At 38.8% G+C, this 26,160-nt stretch overlaps 3 protein-coding genes across 3 annotated transcripts; 1 reads left to right on the forward strand and 2 right to left on the reverse strand.

Annotated features, from left to right (window-relative positions):
• Positions 1-978: 978 nt before the first annotated feature.
• On the reverse strand, positions 979-7,766 carry LOC306872693 (DNA polymerase lambda-like). Its single transcript, XM_079421441.1, has 9 exons — positions 7,708-7,766; positions 7,328-7,459; positions 5,917-6,214; positions 5,614-5,749; positions 5,205-5,519; positions 4,816-4,989; positions 3,806-3,934; positions 2,846-3,014; positions 979-2,308 (listed from the first exon to the last, which is right to left on the reverse strand). The coding sequence occupies exons 2-9, from the start codon at positions 7,434-7,436 to the stop codon at positions 1,947-1,949; spliced, it is 1,692 nt and encodes a 563-aa protein (XP_079277567.1). The 5' UTR covers positions 7,437-7,459; positions 7,708-7,766; the 3' UTR covers positions 979-1,946.
• LOC306872695 (protein DPCD) lies at positions 7,746-10,597 on the forward strand. The gene is made up of 6 exons (XM_079421446.1): positions 7,746-8,041; positions 8,282-8,362; positions 8,450-8,565; positions 8,647-8,780; positions 9,728-9,830; positions 10,167-10,597. The coding sequence occupies exons 1-6, from the start codon at positions 7,978-7,980 to the stop codon at positions 10,269-10,271; spliced, it is 603 nt and encodes a 200-aa protein (XP_079277572.1). The 5' UTR covers positions 7,746-7,977; the 3' UTR covers positions 10,272-10,597.
• Positions 10,598-15,698: 5,101 nt separating this feature from the next.
• On the reverse strand, positions 15,699-22,523 carry LOC306872168 (fibroblast growth factor 8b). The gene is made up of 5 exons (XM_079420613.1): positions 21,928-22,523; positions 21,794-21,830; positions 20,381-20,567; positions 17,329-17,435; positions 15,699-17,086 (listed from the first exon to the last, which is right to left on the reverse strand). Exons 1-5 carry the CDS (start codon positions 21,957-21,959, stop codon positions 16,811-16,813), a joined length of 639 nt encoding a protein of 212 aa, XP_079276739.1. The 5' UTR covers positions 21,960-22,523; the 3' UTR covers positions 15,699-16,810.
• Between the last annotated feature and the right edge of the window lie 3,637 nt (positions 22,524-26,160).

A 26,160-nucleotide genomic window follows, 5' to 3' on the forward strand; every position in this document is an offset into this window, starting at 1 on the left:
AATGTTAAAAACAGTTGTGCTGCTTAACATTTCTAAACTGAATTTTTCTGAATTCTTAGAATATAAAATTTTAAAGAACATTTATTTAAAATAAAAATTGTGTACAATTATAAATGTCTTTACTATCACATTGGATCAGTTTGGATTAAATTTTCCTTGCTGAATGAAAACATAAATTTCTTGTTTATAAAATCTTCCTGATCCCATACTAATGAGCAGTAAAGCAGACTGTTTGATAGGATTTCCTGTTTTTCAACAAACCTGATTAAAAACATCAATATGAATACTAATTCAGAAATGTAAGACATGTCGATACCTCATAAGTAAAATGTATTCTATTTTTTGAACATTGTTTTAAAATAAAAGGAGCTTAAAGAGTTTCTTTCAGTAAGAAGCCCTTTATCATTGGTACTAGTAGTCATTTTTTCCCCCTCGTGTCTGAACTTAAGCCTAAAACAGACACACCTGCCGAAGTGCCCTCCTCTAATGTGACTTCAGACTCCACGTTGGTCTCCTCGATCCGGCCTCGTGTCTCAGCCCTGACCAATGCTGTGCGCATCGAGCAACTTTCTGATGATGAAGATGTTGACTTCAGTGACTATGGACTTCAGTCCAAAAACCAGCCAGAGCCCCCAGCCTCTGTGAACAAGAAGAACTCAGTCCAGTGCAACCTCCATCAGACATACTTTTAAACCCTCTGTCTAAATCACAAAGTACAGCTGAAGATGGACCCACTGATTCAAATGGAAACACTGGCATCGCTCATATTGGGATTGATCCAGAACCAGAAGAAGAAAGTGGGACCACCTTCTCTAAATCAGGCAGCCCAGGCAAACACAGCCTGTCTGAGGAGGAGAGTATGGAAAGAGCAGGTACCTTGACATCAAGTGTGTTAATCGTAAATGTAATACAAGTGAAGTACTTTAGAATTTGGTGTAAGATATCTTGCTTTGTGAATGAATCTGTCCATACATACAAACATTAAGGTATCAATCTTTGTATTGTCAGAAATGTCACAGAACAGAACCTTTTTTGACAGAAATGTTTAAAATGTGGTAAAACAAGAAATACAGATGCTGGAATTTGAAGACAGACATGTTTAGTTTTAGAACAAAAATAAAATGTGTGTTTGTGTTACAAGTGAATCACAACGATTCAATTTAACGATTCACTCCATAAAGAGTGTTTAAATAGAAGTGTTTCCCCACAAATGACAACAAAGTGACAAATGACAAAAAAAGACAACAAAGTCATCAATACAGCCAATGCAGTAATGTCCCCACTCGTTCTGTTGAGCAGCATGTTTTTGTTTAGTAATGAGTTGACTTGTTCAGTCTATTCTTGAACGACACAAGTTCATTCAGTTTGTTCACAAAAGAGGCCCGTTCAGGCTCAACTATTGTTCAGAATCGTAACACCAACTCATCAGTGAAGATCTAATCATAATGAAATTCTCTTCTATAGCATTCAAATGTTGTTTGTTTCTTGAATCTTAAGTGAATCACTCTTTTTCCGTATCTTAAATTATTTGTTCAAAAAGACTAACAAAACAGCTCAGACAAGACCAGACTTCACAGTTGGGTTGATCTGTTTGAAACTCTTCCACGAGCGTGTGAAAAACAACCTTTTATAAGAGTTTATGATATTTAAATGGAAGCAAAAGTATCAAGTGATATAATTCCCAAGCTTTGAAGATAAAAGAGTTAACACGTTTTGAGGTGCTTTAATAATTTACATATTGAGTAATATTGAGGTAATGACATTTCTCTCATAAAAATGCATCCAATAAAAAGTTAAAGACCTTTGATACAATATGATGCAGATTAAAAGAATTCTATGTGCACTCCCACATTAGAAATGTGATTACAACTGCATGATTGCATATAGTAAATCAAAGTGTTCTCATGCAAAGCATAGTCATGTAATGTAATATGAATGTAGCCTTGTCACCAGTCTCGCTCATGTGGTTCTCTGTACGGTATACCAAGGTGTTTGAAGACATCCTTCTCCATAGGTGTGTGTAAAGGAGTTCCTGCCACCAGCTTCATACCATGCTGCCGCACCACAGCACAATTCAGTGAGTGCTCTGATAGGCTCATGTGTTTGGTCTTAGCCAATGCCCTCATTGACCTGTTGAAATGAGCGGAGCCAGTGAAGTACAGAAGAGCACATGCAAATTCAGCATAGGGCACTACAATGATGTCTAAGCGCCTGTGGCGCTGTGAAGGGCCTGGAAGCCGGCAGATACCCATGTACTTCTTCTGTTCACTATTCTCCTCATGGCTAACAAGGTCATCTGTCAGGAAACCTGGATGAGAAAATAAAAATAATATCATCATGAACATAATATCATCATAAAAAAATTACAATGACTGCAGAGGCAGACAGTAGAAGTATTTTTACAATGCTTTAAAAGTACTTTTCAAGTGTCAGTACTTTATCAGTGTTTTTCTTTAGAAGACTTTACTTAACATTCCAAAGCATAATATTGTACTTTTTACTGCACATATTTTCATATTAAATATAATTTAATACATTAGAATTCTAGTACTTTTTTACTCAAGTAACTTCAATTCAGAGACTTACTCGAGTACAAGAAAGTACCACATTTTTATATGTTCTCAAGTATTAAAAGGTAAGAAACTTATGAGATGTAGTGCAGTTTAAAAAGTATGGCATTATGCTCTGGAATGCAGTGAAGTAAACGTTTTCCAAAGAAAAATGATTGATAAACTACAGATACTTTTAAAATTTACTTGAGTAAAGTAAAAATACTTCACTACTGTGGGTTTATTAAATCATAAATTCAAATCATTTTAAATGTCTCTGTGATATAACAGCATACCACGCTGATGGAGGAGGTGCAACATTTTGCTGAAAACACCCTTGTGCGATTCTCCATCAGGGTGAGTGATGAGGACGTCCACATCTCCACACGTGCTCTTGCCCCTGCGGTATGAACCACACGCCATAACCACCAGCTGTGTGTCCACACTGTGAGCTGCCTCCTTCACCTGTCACTCACACAAGCCATATATTTTAGTTATGTAATTTACTTTGTGTTTATGTTTTTATATAATATACACGCACACTACTTTATTTTTTTAAATGACTAATTTAATAACAAGAATGCATACATTTGATCAAATGTACTAGTTAAAACTTTGATGCTGTTCTTTAGTCCTTTCTATTCATTAAAATCTATTAAATTATTTCTCAAGGCTCATATGACTGAAGACTGCAGGAAATTCAGCTTTGCATCACTGGAATAAAATTTTTTTTTATGAAATTGATAAAGTTGTGAATTTTTTTTAATCAATTTTTAAACTAATTTATACCTAACATTCCAGTAATTTAGAGCTTATATGCTTAAGGTAATAAGTTTACATGCTCTACATATCATTCCTGTCAAGCTAGGAAAGCACATGTTGCACTCATCTTCTTCATCTGCCCTTTTTATCTATCAGCTTTGTTAAGAGGAAAACAGTGGGACGTTCCAAGTAATAGTAAGAAAACAACTGGCTTGGGCCCAAGACTCTGTATGGGAGCTCGGTAGCTTCTGACTTATGAAGCGCCAGCTTTCAAGAGCTCCCATTCTTCCTATGGGACGACAGACTCACTAACAATCTCTGTTATGTCCATCAGCTGACCAAGGAAGATTGACAGTTTTGCTGCCGCCAACACAAAATTGTTTTTGTTTTTTTTGATTGCTTGTCTTTTTGAAATTCAGTTTTATTATTTACTGCTGTGAAAATCAAGTAGATACATTCTTGTTCTTCACAACCGGACGATGGTCTGTACAAACCGTTCTCTCAATGGCATTTGCTTCACTTCTTGGCATCCGCTCAAGGAGGTCATCGTAGTGTTTCAGTCCAATCCTTAGAGTGTGATTCAGAACCGCCTTAGTGCGAATATCCTCCAATGTGCGAAATCCCTTTGATAGTAAAAGAAATCAAATCATCCGTTTAAACTTGTAAAGTATTATATTTGTTGCTTAATATCGCTGAATATGTTCCACAAAGTTTAAAGCTGCTGTAAATGTTCTGCACCACTAATAGCACCAAATATAATTGCCAAAGCTTAGAAAGAAGGTTTAAAAAGGGAGGGAATCTGGCATGGCTTTGAACGTACCGAGTCTACCGATGACTTTCACTTCTGAGTACTGACTACTAAGTTCTGAGAACTTGGAAGTGTTTTAGAAAAACAGGTAGTCCTAAACTACATTGAAATTATTGGTTGCTGCAATTTCTATGATGAGTTTCTTTCTTATGCGGAACACAAAATAAGGTATTTTGAAGAACTAAACAGTGGTTGGTCCCCACTGGTACCCCATTTTCATAGTAGGGAAAGAAGAACTGTTTGATTACCAGCATTCTTCAAAATATCTTTTCATATTCAGCATAAGAAAGAAACACATACAGGATTCAAACAAGAGGGTGAGTAAATGATGATAAAATTTTGGGTGTACTATCCCTTTTAATTCATTTTAACATTCATTTTAGCTAAATTGTGGCCGCATTGTACTAACTCAGTCCCTCATTTTAGTTAAATTATGGCCATAATGTATTAACTCCCTCGTTTTAGTTAAATCGTAGCTGCATTGTACCAACTCGTTCCCTAAAACAGCTTCTTGATTTGTGGCCACAATATCTATTTTTTCCCCTGCATTTCATGTGTGGGGCTCTGTATAGTTTAACAAATCATTTTGCAGTACAGTGGCACCCAACACACACTTTTTTTTTTATACATGTATACAATTAATATTAATCTTTTAAATTAAACATTCAATTGCAGGTCCCTGTATAAAAGTCTTACTTGTTGATACCACATCTGAGCCGTCTTGGCTCCAGCGCCCCAGATGTTAGTGAACATTTCAAGAACAGGCACCTCCTCCCCAATGTGATCCAGTTTACGCAAGTGCCCACTTTCCATGATTTCCATGATCTTGTCTGCCATGCGTTTACCAATGCCTGGGATCTTACATGCTTCCTATAAATAGATGGTTAAAAAAAAACATGTTTGTATATTTACTGTATTTTTTAAATATAAAAAAAAAATAAAAAATAAAAAGTAATCACTGATGCATGCTTGAAACGAGTCATAATATGCAAACCACCACGCAACTACAACCATATGTGTTCTACAAATAAGCACCTCAGTGAACCCCAAAACCTCTATGGACGCATATGTGTATCTGACCTGACCTCATATGAAGTGATGGCCTTGTGGTAGCTCTTAAGGGCGTTGATCGCTTTAGAGTAGCCCAGAGCTCTCCATTTATCGCCCTTGTGCGTATAGGCTTTGGCCAGCGGCTCCAGTTTGTCAGTAATGTGCTTGTTATGGTTCTCCCCTTTAGTTGTGGATGGTTGAGAACAGACCCACTTCCCAGACAAAACTGGGTTCTCTGCCAAACTCTGAGTCAGGTTGCTTTCAGATGGGTGAACGCCACTGATCAAGGCCTCCAGATCGTTCTGAGATACACCATCTTCCTCATGGTGCTCCTCCTGAACCTCTGGCACCTGTGAGTCACATTAAAAGCACTGCATGAGGGAAAAAAACAACTGCTGGATCTTACAGAAGGAGACAATTACATCCAATTCCAACCTTTCTTACCGTCTCTGTGAGATTTTCTTGAGGGTTCTCTTGATTTTCAAGGATTTTCAAAGGATCCTGTGCTGCAGCTGCTGCTACATCTGGAACTGGGCTGACTGCCGTCTCATTTGACTCCTCAGCAAGAGCACCTGTGGGACTGAGGAGATGTTCATTAAGAATTTATTTCTACGCACTTTTACACTGAATAAACAATTACAAATTGATTCTAAAGTCAAACAAGTCTCTAAATATCAATGCAGTTTTACACATTTCTTAAATAAAACCTTAGGCAATGCATTGGGAATTAAGTCTCCAGTGCCTTACCTCTCAGGAGGAAGAAGGCTGTAGTCTTCAGGGTCTAGTAAACTTTTCTCACTGATGCAGGCACTCAACCAAGTGCATTTGACCAGATGAACAGCAGAGGGAAGCCTTTCCACTTTCAGAAGTCTCAAAGCTCTTTTACAATCAACTGAATCATCAACAACGACGTGTGTGCAGCTGGGAGAGAATGTGGAAACTACTTGTCCTCCATTCTGGGTGACCTGCCGATGGAAAATATCACACCTGGCTTTCCCTATACCAGCTGGAACTATGTATATTGTGTTTCCTTGGAAAGTCGTCCCTAGGAAACAGCAAAGACATTTAAAATACAAGCGCCAGTACTACTCCTACATGACAGGACTGCATTAAGGATGAGAGAGATCAGTTCTTATATGATAAATAATACTCTTCATATTCTTCTCTTTAAAAAATGCTTTGGAATCAGCAGTTACTTTTTTTTATTCTGATATTACAATAACTGCATTACACAAAAAGCGTAAATAATTTGATAAACCTCACATTTCAGCTTTTAAACCTTTTAGGTTTAAGAAAAGGGACAGATCAAATTAATTCATTTGTTTTATTGATTATATAATGTTGATTATCACACTAAAACGAACAACCAAATTGTTTTTTTGGTAAACTTCACTTTTCAAATAATACAAATGTTGACAAAAACAAAGTTATATCAAATTAAAATTCTCTCTCATTTAAATTTAAACCATTTTAAGAAAAAGTCAAAATTACATTTAAGAATTTTCCTTTAAATGCGCCCCAGTCAGAGAAATCAATGTTTTTACATAAACTGTTTAACAAATAACAATCATAAATATCTACATACTAAACAGGGATTCATTTCCCAAAAGCATCATAGGCAGTGATTATAGATGTCATTTAATATTAAAGGAATGACTACACAATAGCTGTATATAACAGAGCAGCAACTTAAAGTTACATAACTTGTAAACATCCAAAATTATTGCTTCATAATTTTAAAACATCCTAATGCTTTATTACAGCCGTTTTCAATTCTGGTTATTTAGCACACCTGATTAAGGGCTAGTTGTTAAGTAATTTCTGGTGTATTCAAAAATTAGAACGGGTAGCAATAGGTTAAAAATCAATCAAACTATCAGTGTCTGTCTGTTTATCTATCTAAATATCATTATTAATGTGATTCACACTGCACAGATTTAAGTCAATTAAGCTAAAAACATTAAAATTAATGTCCTTATGTAATGGCTGGCAAAACTCTTTAAAAGCAACAGCACTTCACCAGTCATTCAGAAATGCATGACTAAGTACAACAGAAGGATCCAATTGAAAATATCGCATGCAATAAAATATGGTGCTTTATTCTCTGAAACGGCCCTTGTTGTTTTACTCGAGTGTGTTTTAGGGGAGCATTATGAACCTGTTGTTGGTTCAGAAGGCGTCTTCTTGAGAGGAGGCGCGTCCTTCTGCTCATTAGGCCTGGGTCGCTTTACTTTAGGGAAGGCTTTCAGGATGCCATGACCCTCCATTCCGGTCAGGGAAAGGAGAGGAGCTTTTAAAACAAAATGACTGATCAGTAGGGTTCACATAGCGTCAGAATACAAAAAATACAGAGATCTAACGTTACAGCAGAAGGCTTCATAAGACTGAAGTCCTTATATTGGCAAACAGTGCTGTCCCATATAAGGAAGCGACTGAACAGATCGTTACATTACAATGCATTTCCAACATCCCATACCTTTAAACGCATAGTCATATTATAATAGCAACATAAATGGCGTAAAAACACCACAGACGTACCTCATCCAGCACCTCTTTCTAACAACAACTCACGAGTGTTTTTAAACGGATCAACTTCCGGGTCATAGTCAGAGCTGGCACTCAAGTTTTAAAAAAACGAAACTTTTACTTATTTTTAAAACGTTCTTGTTTTCTTATAATTACATATATTGTTGTATATAAACTTAGTGAATCATTAAAAATACGAGAAATATTTTTTGAGAAATAGCGGTTGCCTTGGCAACCTCTGGCGTGGCCGGGATTGTTTGAGGAAATGAGACCGCAAGAAGCATGGCTGTTCAACACTGGGCAGACACTCTCAGGAAAGCCAAGAAAACTGCCTTAATATCGGAAGGTGAAGCATATATTTTCTCTATTATTTTTAATTAAGTCCATTTGTATGTGTATTTATGCTGGCAGTCGTGTTAATAGTCTTGCTAATAGGATTTATAAGTCGTAGGTTATTGCTACACGCTAGTAGCAACGGAACCTGTGCGAAACATCATAAAATTACCAGTTTGTTTATTTAGTTTAGTGCTTTAATATTGTTCGATGTATGCTGAAGTATAATTTGAAAGCCGCTCTTTCTCATTAGGGAAAAGGAAAGTTCATTATCTGTTTGAGGATGGCAGTGAGATTGCTGAGGAGTATGACCTGAAAACAGATGAACTTGTCTGTGAGTCATTTTACTTTTCTGGTTTTATCGAACTAAATCGCATGCGAATTCAGTTTTGCATTTCGTAATTAATTCATTTTTCATTAGTGCGAAAGTGGCGACACAAAACTACTTTTGGAGGCCAGGGACAGTGGACACTGGAAGTTGGTGAAACAAACCCAAACGGTGTTACCTCAGAGTTAATAAAAGAGAGCAGTTTGAATGTAAGGTTACTATTTGACTTTCTTCCTGAATAGATGATGTTCTTAATCTGTTTATAATGATGTCTCTTTTTATGCACACAGCCATTGTTCATGCGGAGGGACACAAAGACCAGTTTCCAATGGAGGATTCGCAATATTTCATACCCTATAGAAGTTTACAGTGTGTCAGCAGAACCGACGGAAAGATGTTGTGTCATCCGAACCTCAAACAAAAAGTTAGATATTTAAAATGTATATAAACCATTGGAAACCCCCACTAGAGTTGATTGTGGTTTATGCATTGAGTGTTTTAGACTAATTTAGTGTTCATTTGACTATATTGTATGTGATCAGGATGCCTGGTTGAATTGGACAAAGAATCACCTTTTTTTAAAAGTGGGCATTTAATAGTTTGAAAATTTGCTGAAAATGTAGTCACCCACATGCCATCTTAGACGTATATGTGTTTGTTTCTTCATGGAAACAGATTTGGAGAAATGTAGCATCACATCACTTGCTCACCAATAGATCCTCTGCAGTGAATGGGTGCCGTCAGAATGAAAGTTCAAACAGCTGATAAAAACATCACAATAATCCACAAGTAATGCACATGACTCAATCAAGCAAAAAGCTGCATGCTTATAAGAAACATATCAAACATTAAGACATTTTTTACTTGCTTCTGGCTAAAATATAAGTCCATAATCCATAATAATGCTTCCTTCCAGTTAAAAAGTCATCTTGTTGTCACTGTTTACAAAACAAAGTATCCCAAAACAGTTGTAAACAAAAATGTGGGTGGATGTGAGAGGACAACAGGGCATGGGCTTTTTCACTGGAGGAAGTGTTATTGTGGATTATGGACTCCATCATGGATTTTTGGCCAGAAGTAACGTTTTAAAGCTGAAATGTCTTAATAATGGACATCACAAGATGTTTATAAATTGATCTTAAAACTGGAGAAATACAATAAACATATAAAATCAAATTAGTCTAAAAAAGGCAACTTCTGCTAATAAATCATCTTTGTTTTTTGTCATACCAAGTGAAAAGTGTATTGATGAACAAATTGTTTAGTTACAATAGCCCTACAGTAACCCTATAGGAGGCACTGTTGAGCTAGATGGAAGATGGATGGATTCATGAGGAACATTCTCTCATTCTTCTTCTCTTCATTTCCCAGGTACTATAAGAAGTTCAGTATTCCAGATCTCGACCGTTGCCAGCTGCCTTTGGAGAGCACAGCCTTGAGTTTTACCCACGCCAACAACACTTTAATCATCAGCGTGAGTGAACTCTCACTGCTAGTCTCACTTAATCACTTTCTCTAAGCTCTTTCTGTAGTGTATGGTATGTATTCACAGTTTTTTCCACACGATGTAGAGGAACTTTCCCTTTTGCATGGATCTGGGACCAGGTTGCCAAAGCCCTAATCCTCACTAAGAGAGCACACAAATCTGGTCTCAGATCATCAAAAGGGCAACTATGCCGTCACTTTTTATTGGTTCACCTAAGTAAAGAAGGTTGGACTGAACTGCTCTCACCTCTGTCGTCTGCTCCAGTACTCAGCTATTTCATCCAGCAATGGATTTTATATGGAGTTTCTCTCACTTTTGTTGTAGTACAAGAAGCCCAAGGAGATTTTAACACTGGAAAAGGAGCTGCTTGGGGAGCTGAAGAAACTGAAGGGGACAAGTGAAGGAGATATTGACTGTAAAACTCAGTGAACTGCCATAGATCCGGAGCCTTTGCATTATTGTATTTGTCTGGCTATTATTCTTCACGTTCATGTAGACTTAGCGTCTCACATTGGCATGTTTCTGTCAGCATTGTGTGTCCAAGCAACTCACTTTCAATGTGTTCTTATTTTTTTCTTTCAATGTCAAATTTCAGATGTTGTGCTGATTGATGTTCCTACTGTACAATTGTTCTTTGAGTCTAAATAATACATTAAAATAAAAATATTATTCAAATTATTATTATAAGTTTGCTTTATTCCAGCTATTTCCGCACTACAGCTACAAAAAATCTAAAGATTTAAATCTTCATCTTTAAAAAATACATTAAAAAGAAAAGAGAAAAAATATACAAATAAAATGATACAGTACAATCGGTAGCATGCAGCAAATGTACATTCAGTAAATGTACAGCTAAAGACAATTAATTGAAGCAAATTCATAAAATGACAACTTATGCTTCTAACAGTTGTACAGTTGCATAATTATTAGATTCAGCATCAAATTTCTATTACATGAAGGTCACTAACCTTGAGCCTCTGCTGTAATTACTGCCATCTCGACTCATCAGTTTTCCTGAAGTGCATCGTGGGAAAATTAAACATTTCCTTCATCTGGGTTCCTTGATTTGATCTGTATTCACCTCACGTTTATGCACAATGTTTGGCATGGACCACAGTGCTGTTGTTTGTGTTTCTACTGTAAATAGAATACTACAAACACAAACGCTTTGTTGGTTTAAGGCAAAGACAACAACGCCATGTGAATATACTGTTTCTGACTCTGGTGATTCTTTGTTTCTGTTTCCCACTCCACAGCTTTTGTGCCAAACCAAGAGACTGCATGCATAAAACAGGCACTAAACCGCAAGTCATTCTCACTATTGTGTATAACGGCCTCCGAGGAGGATGTTTTCTGCCCTGGAAGTCACCAGCCAGCTTTCAGGGCTGACACTGCAGTCTCTTGTTTTGGTTTTTAACATGGAACGTGTAATATTTTAGAGTGACAAATGTGGAAAATATCACAGATTAGGTATGTTTTTAAGTTTAAGTAAATTTGGTTAAAATCGCATTATATTTAAGTAGTAAAACTCATTTTTTCTGGGTCATTTTAGGCATGTCATAGCAAAAAATAAAATGCATAATGTTTACATTTTGTGGCTTTACTTTTGAAACGTTGATTATTAAAAAATTTACAAATTTGAAAAAAAAAAATGAGACATTTATCAGTTGTTATTTAGATGGGGCAGATTTTATTTTTATTTTTTTTAAATAAGACAATACAATTCCAATGCCAAGGGTAACTACAATTGAGAAATCGGTTTCAGGTTGAGTGGAGGCAGATCAGGGGTGCGTTTCCCAAAGGCAAGTATGGCTGCAAGTTACGTCGTTACCAATAGAGTTCAATGGGACTTACCACCATAGTTAGCTAACGATGCTTTTGGGAAACGCACCCCTGAACGTGAGTTTGCAATCAATAACAAGAAAGGGGTGGAGTTTAAGCACACTAAATAATTGGAGAAGTCTCATTTATTTGATATGAGAGAAGTCTTTCATTTTACCAAGATTTATGACATTTTAATGTAAAATAAAATAATATTAGCCTATATATCAGGGATGTCCAAACCTGGAGGTCCACTGTCCTTGAGTTTCACGCCAACCCTAATTAAACTCACCTGAGTAATTAAGTAATCAAGGTCTTCAGACTCCCTAGAAACTTCCAGGCAAGTGGTGTTGGAGGTGGTTGTATTTAAACTCTGTATATTTGACCTCCAGGAGCAGGATTGGACACTCCTGATATTTATTATAAAAGCCTTTAACAGCTAAACATAAGCTTTAATGCTAGTTTCCGATTTCAATATAAGCCCACGACTGACAGAGCGACTAATTTAGCCTGTCTAGGTTTAGCACGTATCTGTGCATCGTTCTGTCATATAAACTGATCAAGGTCAGTCTTTTGACTAAAGATTTTACCTTAAATTAATTATAGAAACAGTCAAAAATGAATACATGTGAAGATTCAAGATTTGTAAAGCACTAACCTCTGACCTGCTTGATATATTCAACATCCCCTGACGCATCTTGGAGCCTAAATTCTGGCATCAGTCTTCTAGCTCTGTTGATGGTAGCAACTGCAAGGACTCCTTGATATGAGTTGTCAAAATGATTAACAACATACTGACTGTTCACCTGAATCTGGAGCTTTTGCAGTGTGGCAACCTCTCATCGTAATGGCCTTGTATCGACCACAGAGAAACGGAAACCATTGTGCATCATTACACTCGTGTGTTGACAAGCAGTGCTGCGAGCCAAACATCTGCACACATCATTGAAACCTTCTAGGAGCAGAGCAAGAGTCCTGGCTCACACTGCCAAAGATGGTACGCTCCAGTTCACAGCAATATGAGATTCCAGATTCAACCAATACCTAATGTCCGGGGGAGATTGTTGGCCTGAGGTCTGTGAAAAATTATTTAGAAATGTTTTACATGGAAAGAATCAGAAGTCTGTGGGTTAACTGCTACCGAGAGAGATTCGTATAGTTCCTCCAGTCCTTGTTTTTTTTCAGAATTACCATATTTTTTGACAGACTGGTTTGGACTTTTTGGCAGATGTTGAATGTTATCTGTAGGTCATTGGGTCCTACATGAGCGATCTGTTGCTAATGCTGTTAGCATTTTGGAGTGAGCTCTTTCTGATACTTTTTTTTTAAACTGGGTGGTGGTCGACATTTGCATTGTTCTGTTTTTACATTGTCTCAAGTTTTGACTGGATGTCTGGTTCACATTACAGCTTACTCTGGTAAAGAAAGGCCTACTTAGAAAGGAAGAGTGATCAATCACAGTTAAAAGTAAATTATGTGCAGTTAAATACAGTGCTGCAGGAATGAGTCTTTTAAACCTGGAAAAAAGTTAGCATTTTTTTAACTTCCGTTCCATCACCCTGAAGTCAGTAGGTTTTTTGAATGTTTTTTTTTTTAGATTCCTAAAGGTTTCTAGCCTAAGGTTTGTGTTTAACACAAGCTCAAAATATGTGCACGTTTCATTCTACGACTTAAACACGCAAGTAATATTAGGTGTCTTGAAAACAGTTGTAAACTAAATGGGACTACAGAGGTTGTCTGGGACAATAACAGCATCACGCCAAATAGGTGAATACTCATCTATCACTTAACTCGAACTTTCCAATTTGCAGATTTTAAATGAAGATGAAAAGATTTGTCAGAAGCATTGTGATGGTGGCACTGAAGCAATGCAGCTGTGTTGTAGTTCTCTTATAGCTTAAATTTAGCAACTTCTGGCATTTTGAATTTAGCTTTAAAGTTCATAAATTTTAATTTGGGAAGATTATCTTGATGCACAAAATGTCAGAATCTTTCACTTTTGTTGATCACAGAGCTTATTTTCTGCAATAATCTAAAAGCCAATGGAACAATTTGTGGTATTAATGAGGGAAGGGTGATTTCTAATTAGGCACTGAACAGAGTAACCATTAAACGATATTTCTTTTGACCAGGCAGACCCATTTGTTCATGACCGGAAGTTGTTTAAAATCTGCAAATCAGATTGGGTCTTTCTACTGTAGCTCTAGAAATTGTTTTCCAGTCAGTATGCGTCAGACTGACTGCTATTGACTACACCATTTTTGCCCAGATTTTTACAACAATTTTCAGCCTGGAGGAGTCAAGTCCCATTGTTGAAAGTCAGAACCAGTCTGCAGATATTGGGCAGTCGGAGTCTCAAAGAAAATTGTGAAAAAGTGTGGACTATGATAAGCACAGACTCGTGTATCTCTTAGCAATGAGGTGTAAGCTTTTGTTATGAGGACCAAAATGGATGGATAGATAGATAGATAGATAGATAGATAGATAGATAGATAGATAGATAGATAGATAGAAATACCAGTAAAGGATAGAAATACCTGTAAATTTGGACTTTGTGGGGACATTTTTGGTCCCCAGAAATCATACAAAATTAAGTTTTTGGAAAATCTTAAAATGCAGAAAGTTTTGTGTGAGGGGTAGGTTTAAGATTAGGGTAAGGGGATAGATAATACAGTTTATAGAGTATAAAAATCATTAAGTCTATGGAATGTCCCTATAATGATAGGAATACCAGTGTGTGTAGTATTTTTAAAACGCTGATACTGCCAATTTGATCCCTTAGAAATGTATGATCAATATTCATACATAAAAACCCTTTTAAAATACAAAAACAAAGTCTAATGTATTGAATGATGTAGGCCTAGTGTTAGCCATGTGGTCTTTTGACACGAACAGAACTAAGCACCAATTTAAAGAGTTTTAGTAGGTCAATCAAATGCTTTTCTAGATGCTTTTCTACCGAAACATGGCTGTGCACGTGGAAGCGGTCCAAGGTCCAACTGACAAATCAGAAGTCCTGGGAAAAAGGCGACGGGTAAGAGCTCAGCGCTGTGATTTTTGTTCAGTGTCTCTTCTTCCCTTTCTCCCTCCCCATCCTGAGGCCTCAATGGTCATGCTCAACTGCCTCAACAGAGACACTCTTTTTTGGCCCTTTTCATTCGTCTGTGCCCCTCTTTGCCTCTTCCCAGCCATTTGCCCTCTTTCAGCCCCTCTCGCCCACATCTCAACCCATAACACCCCCCGAACGTTTTCTCTTCCCCCGAGTCGCTCTTGGTTTCTCTCTTTCGCCCGCCCTCACCCCCTCTGTGTGACTGGGCTTCCTTTTTTGATTGCTGACCCCTCCTTGTGTTATTATTCAGGTCCACCATTGTATGACATGTTTCTTTTCTACGGCGCCTACAAAGGGAGCATTTGATCAGAGAGTTACGGTGCACGGGTCGCAGAAATGCAACTACACGGTGGTAACCTTTGTTTGGGACGGCAATGGTGGGTTGACCTCATCTCTTCTAAAGCGAAAGGCCCAAGCTATTCAAAGGCCCAGTCTCACTTGCTGAGCACATTCAATCGAGACCGGCCTGTCACAGATATTGCTTCACAGTTATCTGAGGCTCAGGCCTCTTTTTCTGGGAGTTCGACTGCTGGGCCAAAAACATAACAACAGCTATACGGTCCTGGAAGTATACCTCTTGAATAGACCCGATCATGCCCTTGAGGTTTCTCTCAGACTGCTGTTGTTGTCAACTGAATAAGCCTGACTCTGAAAGAAACTGGCTCCCAATTTGGCCGACTTGTTTCTGGAGGCCTTCGACTTTAACCCACACTTGTCGTGCTCGTGTTCTTGATGCACCCACACACATACAGCGTGATCTATGAGAGAGTGAGAATTCGACCTGTCAGCTAATGATCGCTGACTCCTTCAAAGCAAATTTGCCGTAGAAGCGCATCTCAAAGGAGTTGAATCAATCACGGGCCGAATATAAAGTTCCCACAAAAGGCATAAGGGGGGCAATGAATCACACATCCTGAGACCCTGTTAAATCAATACTTTTACATGAATTTAATACACGCTCTAAAATAAATATTTTCATTTTGAAGTATCTTACAATCTTCCAATAAAAATATATAGTCATGTACAAACAATAAAGATGCTTTTTGATAATATCACTACACATTGTGGTGTCTGCATATGCTTGGGATCATCAGTAGGTAGCTGCCATGTTCACTGCCAGAATAAAGTCTGCAAAAATTGTACAACAGCTTGTGACCGGGGCAGAAATAATCTTACCTACATTTAAAGATGCATATTAGTGCCTTTGAGTAGTAATATTTACCCCTAAGCTATGTAAGATAAATTTGAAATCACCATACATTTTGCCAGTTGATTAATCACAGTACATTAAGACAATTTTTTTGTATTAATGTTATAAGTTTTCTGAAATGTTATGTTTAGATATACAAGTGAGGCATATCCAATGAAATCCAATTATTTGCATTAATTTCTAGAACAGAAGTCTGAATACGGGATAATGCCAAGTGTAAAATTCTTGTTTCATTTTGATGACATATTAAAGGTTTTTATAGAGGGGATTTTTTTTTCTAAGTACATAAATCAGTAAATACTATCAACAGCCAAAAATATATCTATTTTAGCCATATTTTTAAATCTACAGACGCAAATGGATATACTGTAATAGAATAAACACTTAAATGTGAATGTTATATGTCTGAAATAAAACATGTTATGGAAGCAAAACAGCCCAAAAATCTCTAAATTAACCAGTGCCTGAAAAAAACAATGGTTTTGCCTGTAGTTTCTGCCCCAGTGACAAGCTGTTGTACCCCTAAAGATAGAATCTTTGCACATTTTTCTGAGTGTTTTTGTGTCTTGTGTTCCGTTGTCTTGCTCCATTCCCAGAGATGTGTTGCTCATTATTACAATGCTTACAGTGTCCTCTGTTCAGTCAACAGTTCAGTAATTGTCCCAGAACAAACTGTTCTTAGTACTGCGATTCATCTCAGATCTGAGTCTGTGCAGACTCCTTAATTTTTACACAGCAGTTCGGCGTGATGTCCAGTAAATCTGGATGCACACAGATTAGATAAACTCGAATTAAGATAGCACTCCGTTATAAGATACGATCCTGTCCTCAATTCACGTTTGTGCGCTGATGGTGCTTAGTCCTCTTGTTGGGAGGATATGGGATTAAATCAAAAGGCTTCTGTTCTGTTAACAGGTGTCCTCGAGGAAGACGTTTCATGAAATGGGCCTCTCGCTGATGCTGCTGGGTCTGCGTGGCTTTCCTGGGTCGACCCTTGCGTGTAAAAGCCATGTACCAGCCTTTGTACTTGGCGTTCTGCAAAGCCGTGTAGTTATTTTCCAGAACAATCTCTGTGAATATGCAATCCCTTCCACGGCCCTTCCTCTGGCAACAAAAAAAGACAGACAGCGGAGGACTGAAATGACAAACTCGGAAATCTGCTATTCAAGCCTGAGAGGCTCAATTTTGTTCTCAGGGCATGATGGGTTTATCTGGGATATCATTAGTGCCATTCGAACCAATTTAGTTGTCTCAATTAGTTTATTTCTCAAAGTATGATATCAACAGCATCATTTTGGAGAATAGTTCAACATAAACATACCAGATGTTTAATTACTTAAACTCACCCGTCCAATAAGTTTGCCTCTCTTGTTCATGCAAATGTAGTATCCTGTTTTCGCTCCTCTGATTCGAACCCGGCTTCCAAAAGTGTCGGTTTCCACAACAAGCTTAGCTGGAATTGTTAAACCATTACAAAATCTGTTAATTTTCCACTTTCAGGTGACATGTACAAATGAATGATGCTTTTGATTGTATATTGGAGTTTTGAGATTTACATTGTTGTAAAGTAGTCTGTGCTGAAAAGCCAATATTTAGTCTAGATGTGCGAATGTGTGTGAGTTAGGCCAAGACTACAAAGAGTAAGAGTAACAAAGAAGGGTATAAACCGATGACGCTGACCTCACCTCTCTTCATAAACTGACTCATATGCTAAGTTGTAAAGCTATGAAAATTCCTCATAAAATGACCCTCCAAAAAGTGGGCAAAGTGGATGGACTGCACGAGTGGAAAGATGGCTAGACACGCAGAAATACTTCAGTGACAGGAATTCATTCTCAGCGGACAGGATTCTAACCACTGTTTTGTTTGGAGAAGAAGTGCCACAGCTCACTTAAAACAGGTGCCTTACTGTATAGCTTTAAAATTACATTGAGTTCAAATAAAAATAAGATTGACTTTTCATTGCCTATTTGCAGCGTCAATGCATACTATGAATCATATGTCAACCGTCCATTTAACAAAGAAAAAAATACACATATAATCTTAGAACGAATAGCTCTCGACAAGTGATTGAAACTTCAGATCATCATCCTGCCTCACACATAATATTGTCACGGTACGCCCCCAGGAATGGCGTGGAAAGACGAGGTCAGGGTCCAAATGCAGGTAAGGCTTTTAATAATATAAACAACAAAGGCCAACACGGCACAGCAACACTTAAACACAGCAGATGACAAGACATAAACAGATAAGTACGAACCCAGGCAGAGTGGTGGGAGAGGGGAGACTAAATAGTCTGTGGCAAATGGGGAACAGCTGTGGGTGTACTGAGTGTGATGATGATGCGGCAGGTGTGTGTGATGTGGCAGGTGTATGTGATATGAGAGATGAGTCCGGGAGAACGGGAGATGGCGGCCTCCTGTGGGGCCAGGGAGAAGTACAGGACCCGGACTCGTGACACTACCCCTCCCCTAAGGAACGGCTTCCAGACGTTCCACCAACCGCAAAAGTCTGGAGGGAGGTGGAACCGGGGGATGGTGAAACAGGGGGAGGGATGGCGGGCCAGGTCCGTGTGGAGACAGAGGCCGAGCAGGAGACCGGGGCGGATTCGGAGGGTGAAACCAGGGAGCAGGGAGACTCCAGCCAGACAGGAACTCCAGTGAACGGCCAGGGTGGGACCGGAGGAACAAACCAGGCAGGCACCGCCGCCTCGGAGAAACCTTGAGCGGGCACCGCCGCCTCGGGGGCGCTGAGAGCGAGACCAGCTGTCTCGGGAGCTTCGTGAGCGAACGCTGCGCTCTCGGGAGGAACGGGAGCGATCACAGCTCTCTCGGGAGTTTCGTGAGCGAACGCCGCGCTCTCGGGAGGAACGGGAGCGAGCACAGCTGTCTCGGGAGGAACGTGAGCGAACGCCGCGCTCTCGGGAGGACCTGAAGTGAGCTCCGCTGCCTCGGGAGCTTCGTGAGCGAACGCCGCGCTCTCGGGAGGAACGTGAGTGAGCACAGCTGCCTCGGGAGCTTCGTGAACGAAAGCCGCGCTCTCAGGAGGAACGGGAGCGAGCACAGCTGTCTCGGGAGCTTCGTGAGCGAACGCCGCGCTCTCGGGAGGACCTGAAGTGAGCTCCGCTGCCTCGGGGACAACATCAGCGGGCGCCGCCGCTTTGAAGAAGCCTGAAGTGAGCTCCGCTGCCTCGGGAACCACATCAGCGGGCGTCGCCGCTTTGGAGAGGCCTGCAGTGAGCTCCGCTGCTTCGGGGACCACATCAGCGGGCGTCGCCGCTTTGAAGAGGCCTGAAGTGAGCTCCGCTGCCTCGGGGACAACATCAGCGGGCGTCGCCGCTTTGAAGAGGCCTGAAGTGAGCTCCGCTGCCTCGGGGACAACATCCGAGGGCGCCGCCGCTAACTCTACCCTGAGGCCCGAGCCGCTCATCCACAGAGCCAAGTTAATGTAACTCTCCAGCGACTCCTCGGGGTCCCAGTAGGGCATCAGGGTCTTGAAGGGCTCGGCCAGGCCTCCGTGAAAGAAGACCATGAGGCAGGTCTTCTCCAACGCCGTCTGCCGAGCCAATCCTCTGAAGTCCCTGACGTAATCCTCAATGCTCCGGTCTCCCTGGCGGATGCCAAGCAACCTTCCTGCTGGACCCATGAATGCTGGGTTCGTTCTGTCACGGTACGCCCCCAGGAATGGCGTGGAAAGACGAGGTCAGGGTCCAAATGCAGGTAAGGCTTTTAATAATATAAACAACAAAGGCCAACACGGCACAGCAACACTTAAACACAGCAGATGACAAGACATAAACAGATAAGTACGAACCCAGGCAGAGTGGTGGGAGAGGGGAGACTAAATAGTCTGTGGCAAATGGGGAACAGCTGTGGGTGTACTGAGTGTGATGATGATGCGGCAGGTGTGTGTGATGTGGCAGGTGTATGTGATATGAGAGATGAGTCCGGGAGAACGGGAGATGGCGGCCTCCTGTGGGGCCAGGGAGAAGTACAGGACCCGGACTCGTGACAAATATAGGAACATTTGCAATAAATATATTTGTTTTGGAAGAGATGAAAGATGAAAACTAATGATGTTAGAGAAGGTTAGAAAATTGCATGTCCTATTTCTGTCCTACAACTCTTTATTTTATGGAGAACTATTCAGGAAATGTTAAGACGGCCGAGGTAAGATGAATACTGATGTGTTTTCCAGAACCAAAACGGTTTTCTCTTGAGATTTCCCAAACTCAACAATATAGAATCCATTTCAAACTATGCAGGTTAGTTTTTGGCAATGACATTTACTGGATATTCTATACCATCAACTGACTTGTTTTGTCCTGTTGTTTCAAGCTGACAAAGTCAAATAATGTGTGAAATGTGTAAAAGTGTGTTTGCAAAGACTGTGACTTGCCATGAATATCTCCATCCTCGCCGTTGGCGTTGACCCTCTTATTGCCCAGGACTTGTACATGTTTACCACTCGTCCGGCTATAGAGCTGATAAGTCCTTGTTAATCTCCGGCTCATCCTGTCCGACAGACGACTCTGCTCCGTTACATGGTGCTTAAAATTGGGTACAGAGACGGACTGCATTGTCATCTATAAAAATGTGACAAGAACGTGCAGATTTATGGTGATGTATATGAGAATAACACTGTTAGGGACAATAAAGGTGACACTGTTTCTCGTCAAATTCAAATCATTCTTTTTGCAGCGATGCTTGGCACTCTGAGGGCAAGAGCCCCATCCACACTTTAAATGACATGCCAATGAGGGGTTGACCAACACTGATCTTTCACCCCGTCTCTTTTGGGAACATTCTCATAATGATTTTCTTTTGTAAGTCAGCTATGGGCCGTGCCCACATGTTAGAGCCATTACCTTTAAAGCGAGGGGTTTACGTCTTTTCAAGATGTTTGACAATTTGCCAATGACTCTATTAATAATGAGTTGTTTGCACAGTTATAACACATTTACTGCACACGTATAACATCACAAGATTAATGTGAGTAAAAGTTTTATCGCTTTCAGTGTGTCTTGCCTATGTTTGACTGGAAAATATTCGAATGGGAAGACTGAGTAGTGTTGTAACACATATTTTTTTGGTTTTGTTTTGACTTAATTGCACTATTCCTATATTTATTTACAAATTAAAGAATTTTTATAAATGTATGAATTATTCCTAAACTGTAAATATTATTGTCAGATAAAAAAAGTGTTGCTTTTACAACCTGAACCACAACTAGGCAGGATGTAACACAAACAGAAACTGGATTTTGCTATGGATGGAAACTTGGTAAACATAAAATAAACATTTAATTGAACACAGCACATAAAATATATGATAACTCTAGAGATGTGTATGTCACTCTCACAGTTATCATCTATTTTGTTGTTTTTTTCATACACTGAAAAGTCGGATCACAATCCTCCTCCTCTGTCCAGACATGATAGGCTATTTATATATTTATATATTATATATTTTTAACATGAAAGTAAAAAGTTGTGGAAGTTATAGGGCTGCATATAATTAAAGAAAACAGCTTGCTGGTTCAGATGAAACCAGTTCTGTCTTTTAACATCCACACTATCACTAAATTTATAAACCAGATCTAAACATTTTACTTTCTTCCTTTTTTTTTACGGAGACATTTACAAATGATACAGTCTCCTGGTTGGTTGTCATGTATGATGGTGATTTCACCTCTTAAATAATTTATAATTGGTTAAACCGATATTACACCCTATTACACATAACATAGTCCCATCAGTTTACCTATTAACTTGAGATGCTTGTTTGCAAACACAAAATGCAGAAGACTTACCTGAGTGTAAAAACACAGAGTCATAAACTGAAGTAATCTGAAATACAAAAAAGAAAAAAAAAGTTAATTATGGAATGATTTTTTTAAAACATAAAAATAACTCTTCAGCACAAATTTATATTAAGTGTACTCACAGGTAGCCTAACCTCGACGATTTCAGCCTCATTGTGAGATTTCCAAGTCCTGTCTGATTATTATCCGAAACAATAAGTTCTTCATTAATTCCTCTGTGCGTGTATATTATTGTGTGAAGACGCTCAGTCCATCGGACTTTTAGCAAAAATAACAATAAACTGAGTGACAGGAGACTGGTATCGACAGTGATTTATTCATCCACTGAGTCCATGTCAAATTAATCCGTCACGTAATTTTTATTCCTTAGAGTTCAAGCACCTTACAGGCGACTGTTCTCACAAACCTAATTCATGATCGATGTCCGATTACAGCGAAGATACGAAAAATAAAACATTCTTCATAGAAAATCAGAGACAACATCCGGCAGCGTGCGCACACCCAGCTTGCGACTTTGCATTATGTTTCCTCACGGTATCTCCAGCACTGATGTAAATGTCACTGGAAGAATCTGAAGTCACATGTAGGTTGATAAACTGTGATGTTTCCCTGGCCAGAGGCTCACTGTGTCTCTCTCCACTTTCAAACTCCCAATGTCAAACCCACTCTTCACGTGTAGTCTGCCTCCCGTTACCTCCACAGAAGCGCCATCCCACCCCTCAACCGAGGGAGAAAGATATTTCGTTTAACCTGAACAGCACCAGAAGAGTTTAAGTTAAAGATACACTCACAAAACTGACTGAATTTAACACCTTATTTAGTCACGATGGTTTTAACATTAAAACAAACTTCAAGGCTACATGTTACATGTTTGTGCGTGTACACACACACACACACACACACACACACGTTTGTTTTTGTGAAAAGTGGGGTCATCCCATACGCGTATTGGTTTTTATACTGTACCTAATCCGTACACCTAATCTTAGCCCTCACAGGAGACTGTGCATTTCTACTTTCCCCCCAAAAAACTCACTCTTTATGATTTATAAGCGTTTTGAAAAGTGGGGACATGGGGCAATGTCACCTTCACCTTGTAATACCTGTGTCATACCTATGTCATTATACAAATTTATGTCCTCATTTGTCACAAAAACGCGCACGCACACGCACACACATACACGTGTGCGCGCGCGCGTGTGTGTGTGTGTGGATGGAACTTTATTTTACACTTTAAAACAATTTTTTGTCCCATTTAATCCCAACAGAACTTTACGTTTGAATAATAGTCTGAAAAGAGTTTATGAATTTTAAGTTTGTCAGAATGCACACAGTAGGCCTATTTAAGACATACTTTATGATAGGTAAATATTTAAATGATCTATTATTAATCTATTGTATTATACAGTCTCATAGGCCTATGCATCATGAAATCAAACCCAGAGTCCAATTTTAATGAAAATGATTCATTCACATTAAAAACTGTATTAAATGAAAGTAAATGAAACAAAGTGAAACTTTTCCCTCCATATTGCCAAAGTAATCAAAATATCAATGCTACTTAAATTGTCATTTGTTTCCAGCTACAATTCTAGCAAGAAATAAAACTGACTTTTACTTTTTTTTTTACTTTATTAGAAAAAACAAACCATTTTTATTTAGCTATCCAACGATTAACATGCATTTGCTCACTAAAAGAGTGATTAAAAGAGGGTTAACAGCACCTACAAAAATATAATAATAATCTTCATCATTGAAAATATGCATTGATTTTAAATTTTTTTTTTTTACCTGCATAACATTCTGAAATCATGACTTAATACTCATCAAGTACTGGTTGAAGTACAGCTCTCAACCAGCCCAAACCAAATAAATATATAACCCAACCTTTAATATTCCCACAAGGAAAAGGGGAAAATTGCAAATATTCTGATATCCACTCCAGAACATATACATACATTAAGCTATTCCCTGGCTGCCTGTAAGATTTTGCCTCACTGTGCCTTTGTGGTGACCCCCAGTTTTATTTTTTTCATTCACACACTGCATGTGTAAGTAATATATGCTCCACGAGAGTTCTTTACATATAGTGGCTAGACGTGTGCTGTCAAATAGTCCTAACAGCTTAGTTAACTTTGATACATTAGATCCACCAGAAAACAAAGCATCTAGACTGTTCAGATACATGGATTACATGTAGCGTATATTTGTGCTTGATAATGTAATCTGTCGATTTAATATCATGATCTCATCTGTATGAAATAAAATCAGCATGTATAGGCTAATTCAATGCTGATCTGTCACAAAGCTGTAAAGGTCCTGGAGGATCAATGGACTGGAATCCAATGGTGTATCTCAATTACATATTGAGATGTCTTCATCTGCTAGTGGAATTTTTTTTCTTCACATTCTCTACTCTAGCCTTCAATATACTGCAATGACCATAACACGGATCACTGCAAGTACCACCAATCTCAAACTGAGACTATAATTCCCATGCATGACTCAAAACCCAAAAAAGCACCATTTTCACACCTTTGAGCACACATAGGAGCGACAAACCAGCTGCTAAGCAGCATAGAAAATGTCATTATCGGTATTGCTTTAATTCCATCCCATAAATCACTCATATCAGTCTGTGTGCTAGCTTAGAGGGTGAGAATGTACCTGACTGATTAGATCCAGAGGGAGACGGCCACAGGTGATTTTGCCACCTGGAATGAGTCAGTGCACTAGTTAATCAGGTCCTCTCTCAGATATTACACTGAATTTGTGCATTAGAAACATTTGTTCAGGTCATGTCTTGGATTTTAATGTGTTTCTGCAATAAAAATATGTTGAGGTCAAGAGCACTGGCAGTGCTCATTTGAGAAACTTTTGGAGCAGCTCTTTGGTGCAGATTTACTAACGTCATTTAACTCAGGACAAAATTACTCAAATGACAAATGTCCTGACCGACTTCCATTCAATTTATTGATAACATTTTACAACAAGGTCTCACTGACTTACTACATTAGTTATTGACAATATAACACACATATAGCATAATTAGCTGAAATTTTTTGACAAAATCAGCTTTGTGTAATGACACTACTTTCACTCGTTTCCTATTTCAGTATATTACAAATTGTATATATTGTTTTTCCACAAAATAATGATATATTGTGGGAAAAGTCACCTCATAAGACTTCTTTCCACAATCAGATTTATTCTGCAGTACATTCACTGACTTGACTCACTATTCACAATTGTTTTAACATTCTCTGTGTTTTCTTGGCTTTTGAGACCTCACCTTAACACATGACTTGTAGGCCTATTCTTATCCACACACAGTACAGTATGTTTATTTTATTGTCAGTCACTTTTACTGGACATAACTGCCTCCTTCTAATTGTTAAACTGGAATCCATAATTTGTATATATGACAGAACACAGTGTCTCCTTTATTTGACCCTGTCTTATTTCATAGCTTTTAAACACCATCTACAACAATGTAATATGTTCAGGGTGAGGAGCTTGTTTTCTTTCTTGTTCTCCCTCACTCTAACTCTGTGGTCAAACAGCCAAAATAATTCAGCAGTGGTTAACCAAGAGTCATGCTTTTGTCAAGTTTGAGGAAACCCAAGTGTGCATTTTAATATCACAGCCATGTTTTAATCCAAATTAGTTTTCTTCCCATAGACTTTCTTTATTTCATAGTTGTATTACTCCTCTTGCTGAACCAGTTCTGGTCCTGGTCTGCCATCTGACGTCTGGTCATTGAGTGGTTGATGCTCTTCCAAACATTGTCCCTGTATTTCTAAATAGCCGCAGGAAAATAAAAGTGAGAGACAGAGTGAAACAAGAACTCTGGCCCGGGAATCTCAGGTTATTCTTAGAGGAAGAGGGGAATGAGTAAATGTCTGAGGCAGCTAATATGTGCCCACTCCATTAAGTAAAGTATTATTCACTCCAATTGATGCCAAGCACAAAAATACACACGACTGTGAGACAGAGAGAGAGAACGAGAGACAGAGAGAGAGTGGGGGAAAGGTAGACACCATAGAGGAAAATAAAACGGAATGTGCCTGAAAGTGGAAACAAAGTTGGCAGTAGATCACAGGTGTCATCCAGTAACACCAATCACTATACACGCTTGTGGATGATACATGCTGTCAGAGACTGTTCTAAACACTGGATTCAGCTGTGATTGTACTGTAGCAGACGTGTTAATGGTTTTAGCACAAGCAAATCTAAGCTCTGTGACCAATAAACGTTTATGTTTCTTACAAGTTTTGTTCATCATGATAATCTTCACAAATGAGCACAACATTTTGAAGCCTAAATACAATTTCCAGAAGTACAAAAGTTAAAAA

The sequence above is a fragment of the Barbus barbus genome, assembly GCF_936440315.1.
Source record: "Barbus barbus genome assembly, chromosome: 7".
In the NCBI taxonomy this organism is placed as follows: Eukaryota; Metazoa; Chordata; class Actinopteri; order Cypriniformes; family Cyprinidae; genus Barbus; species Barbus barbus.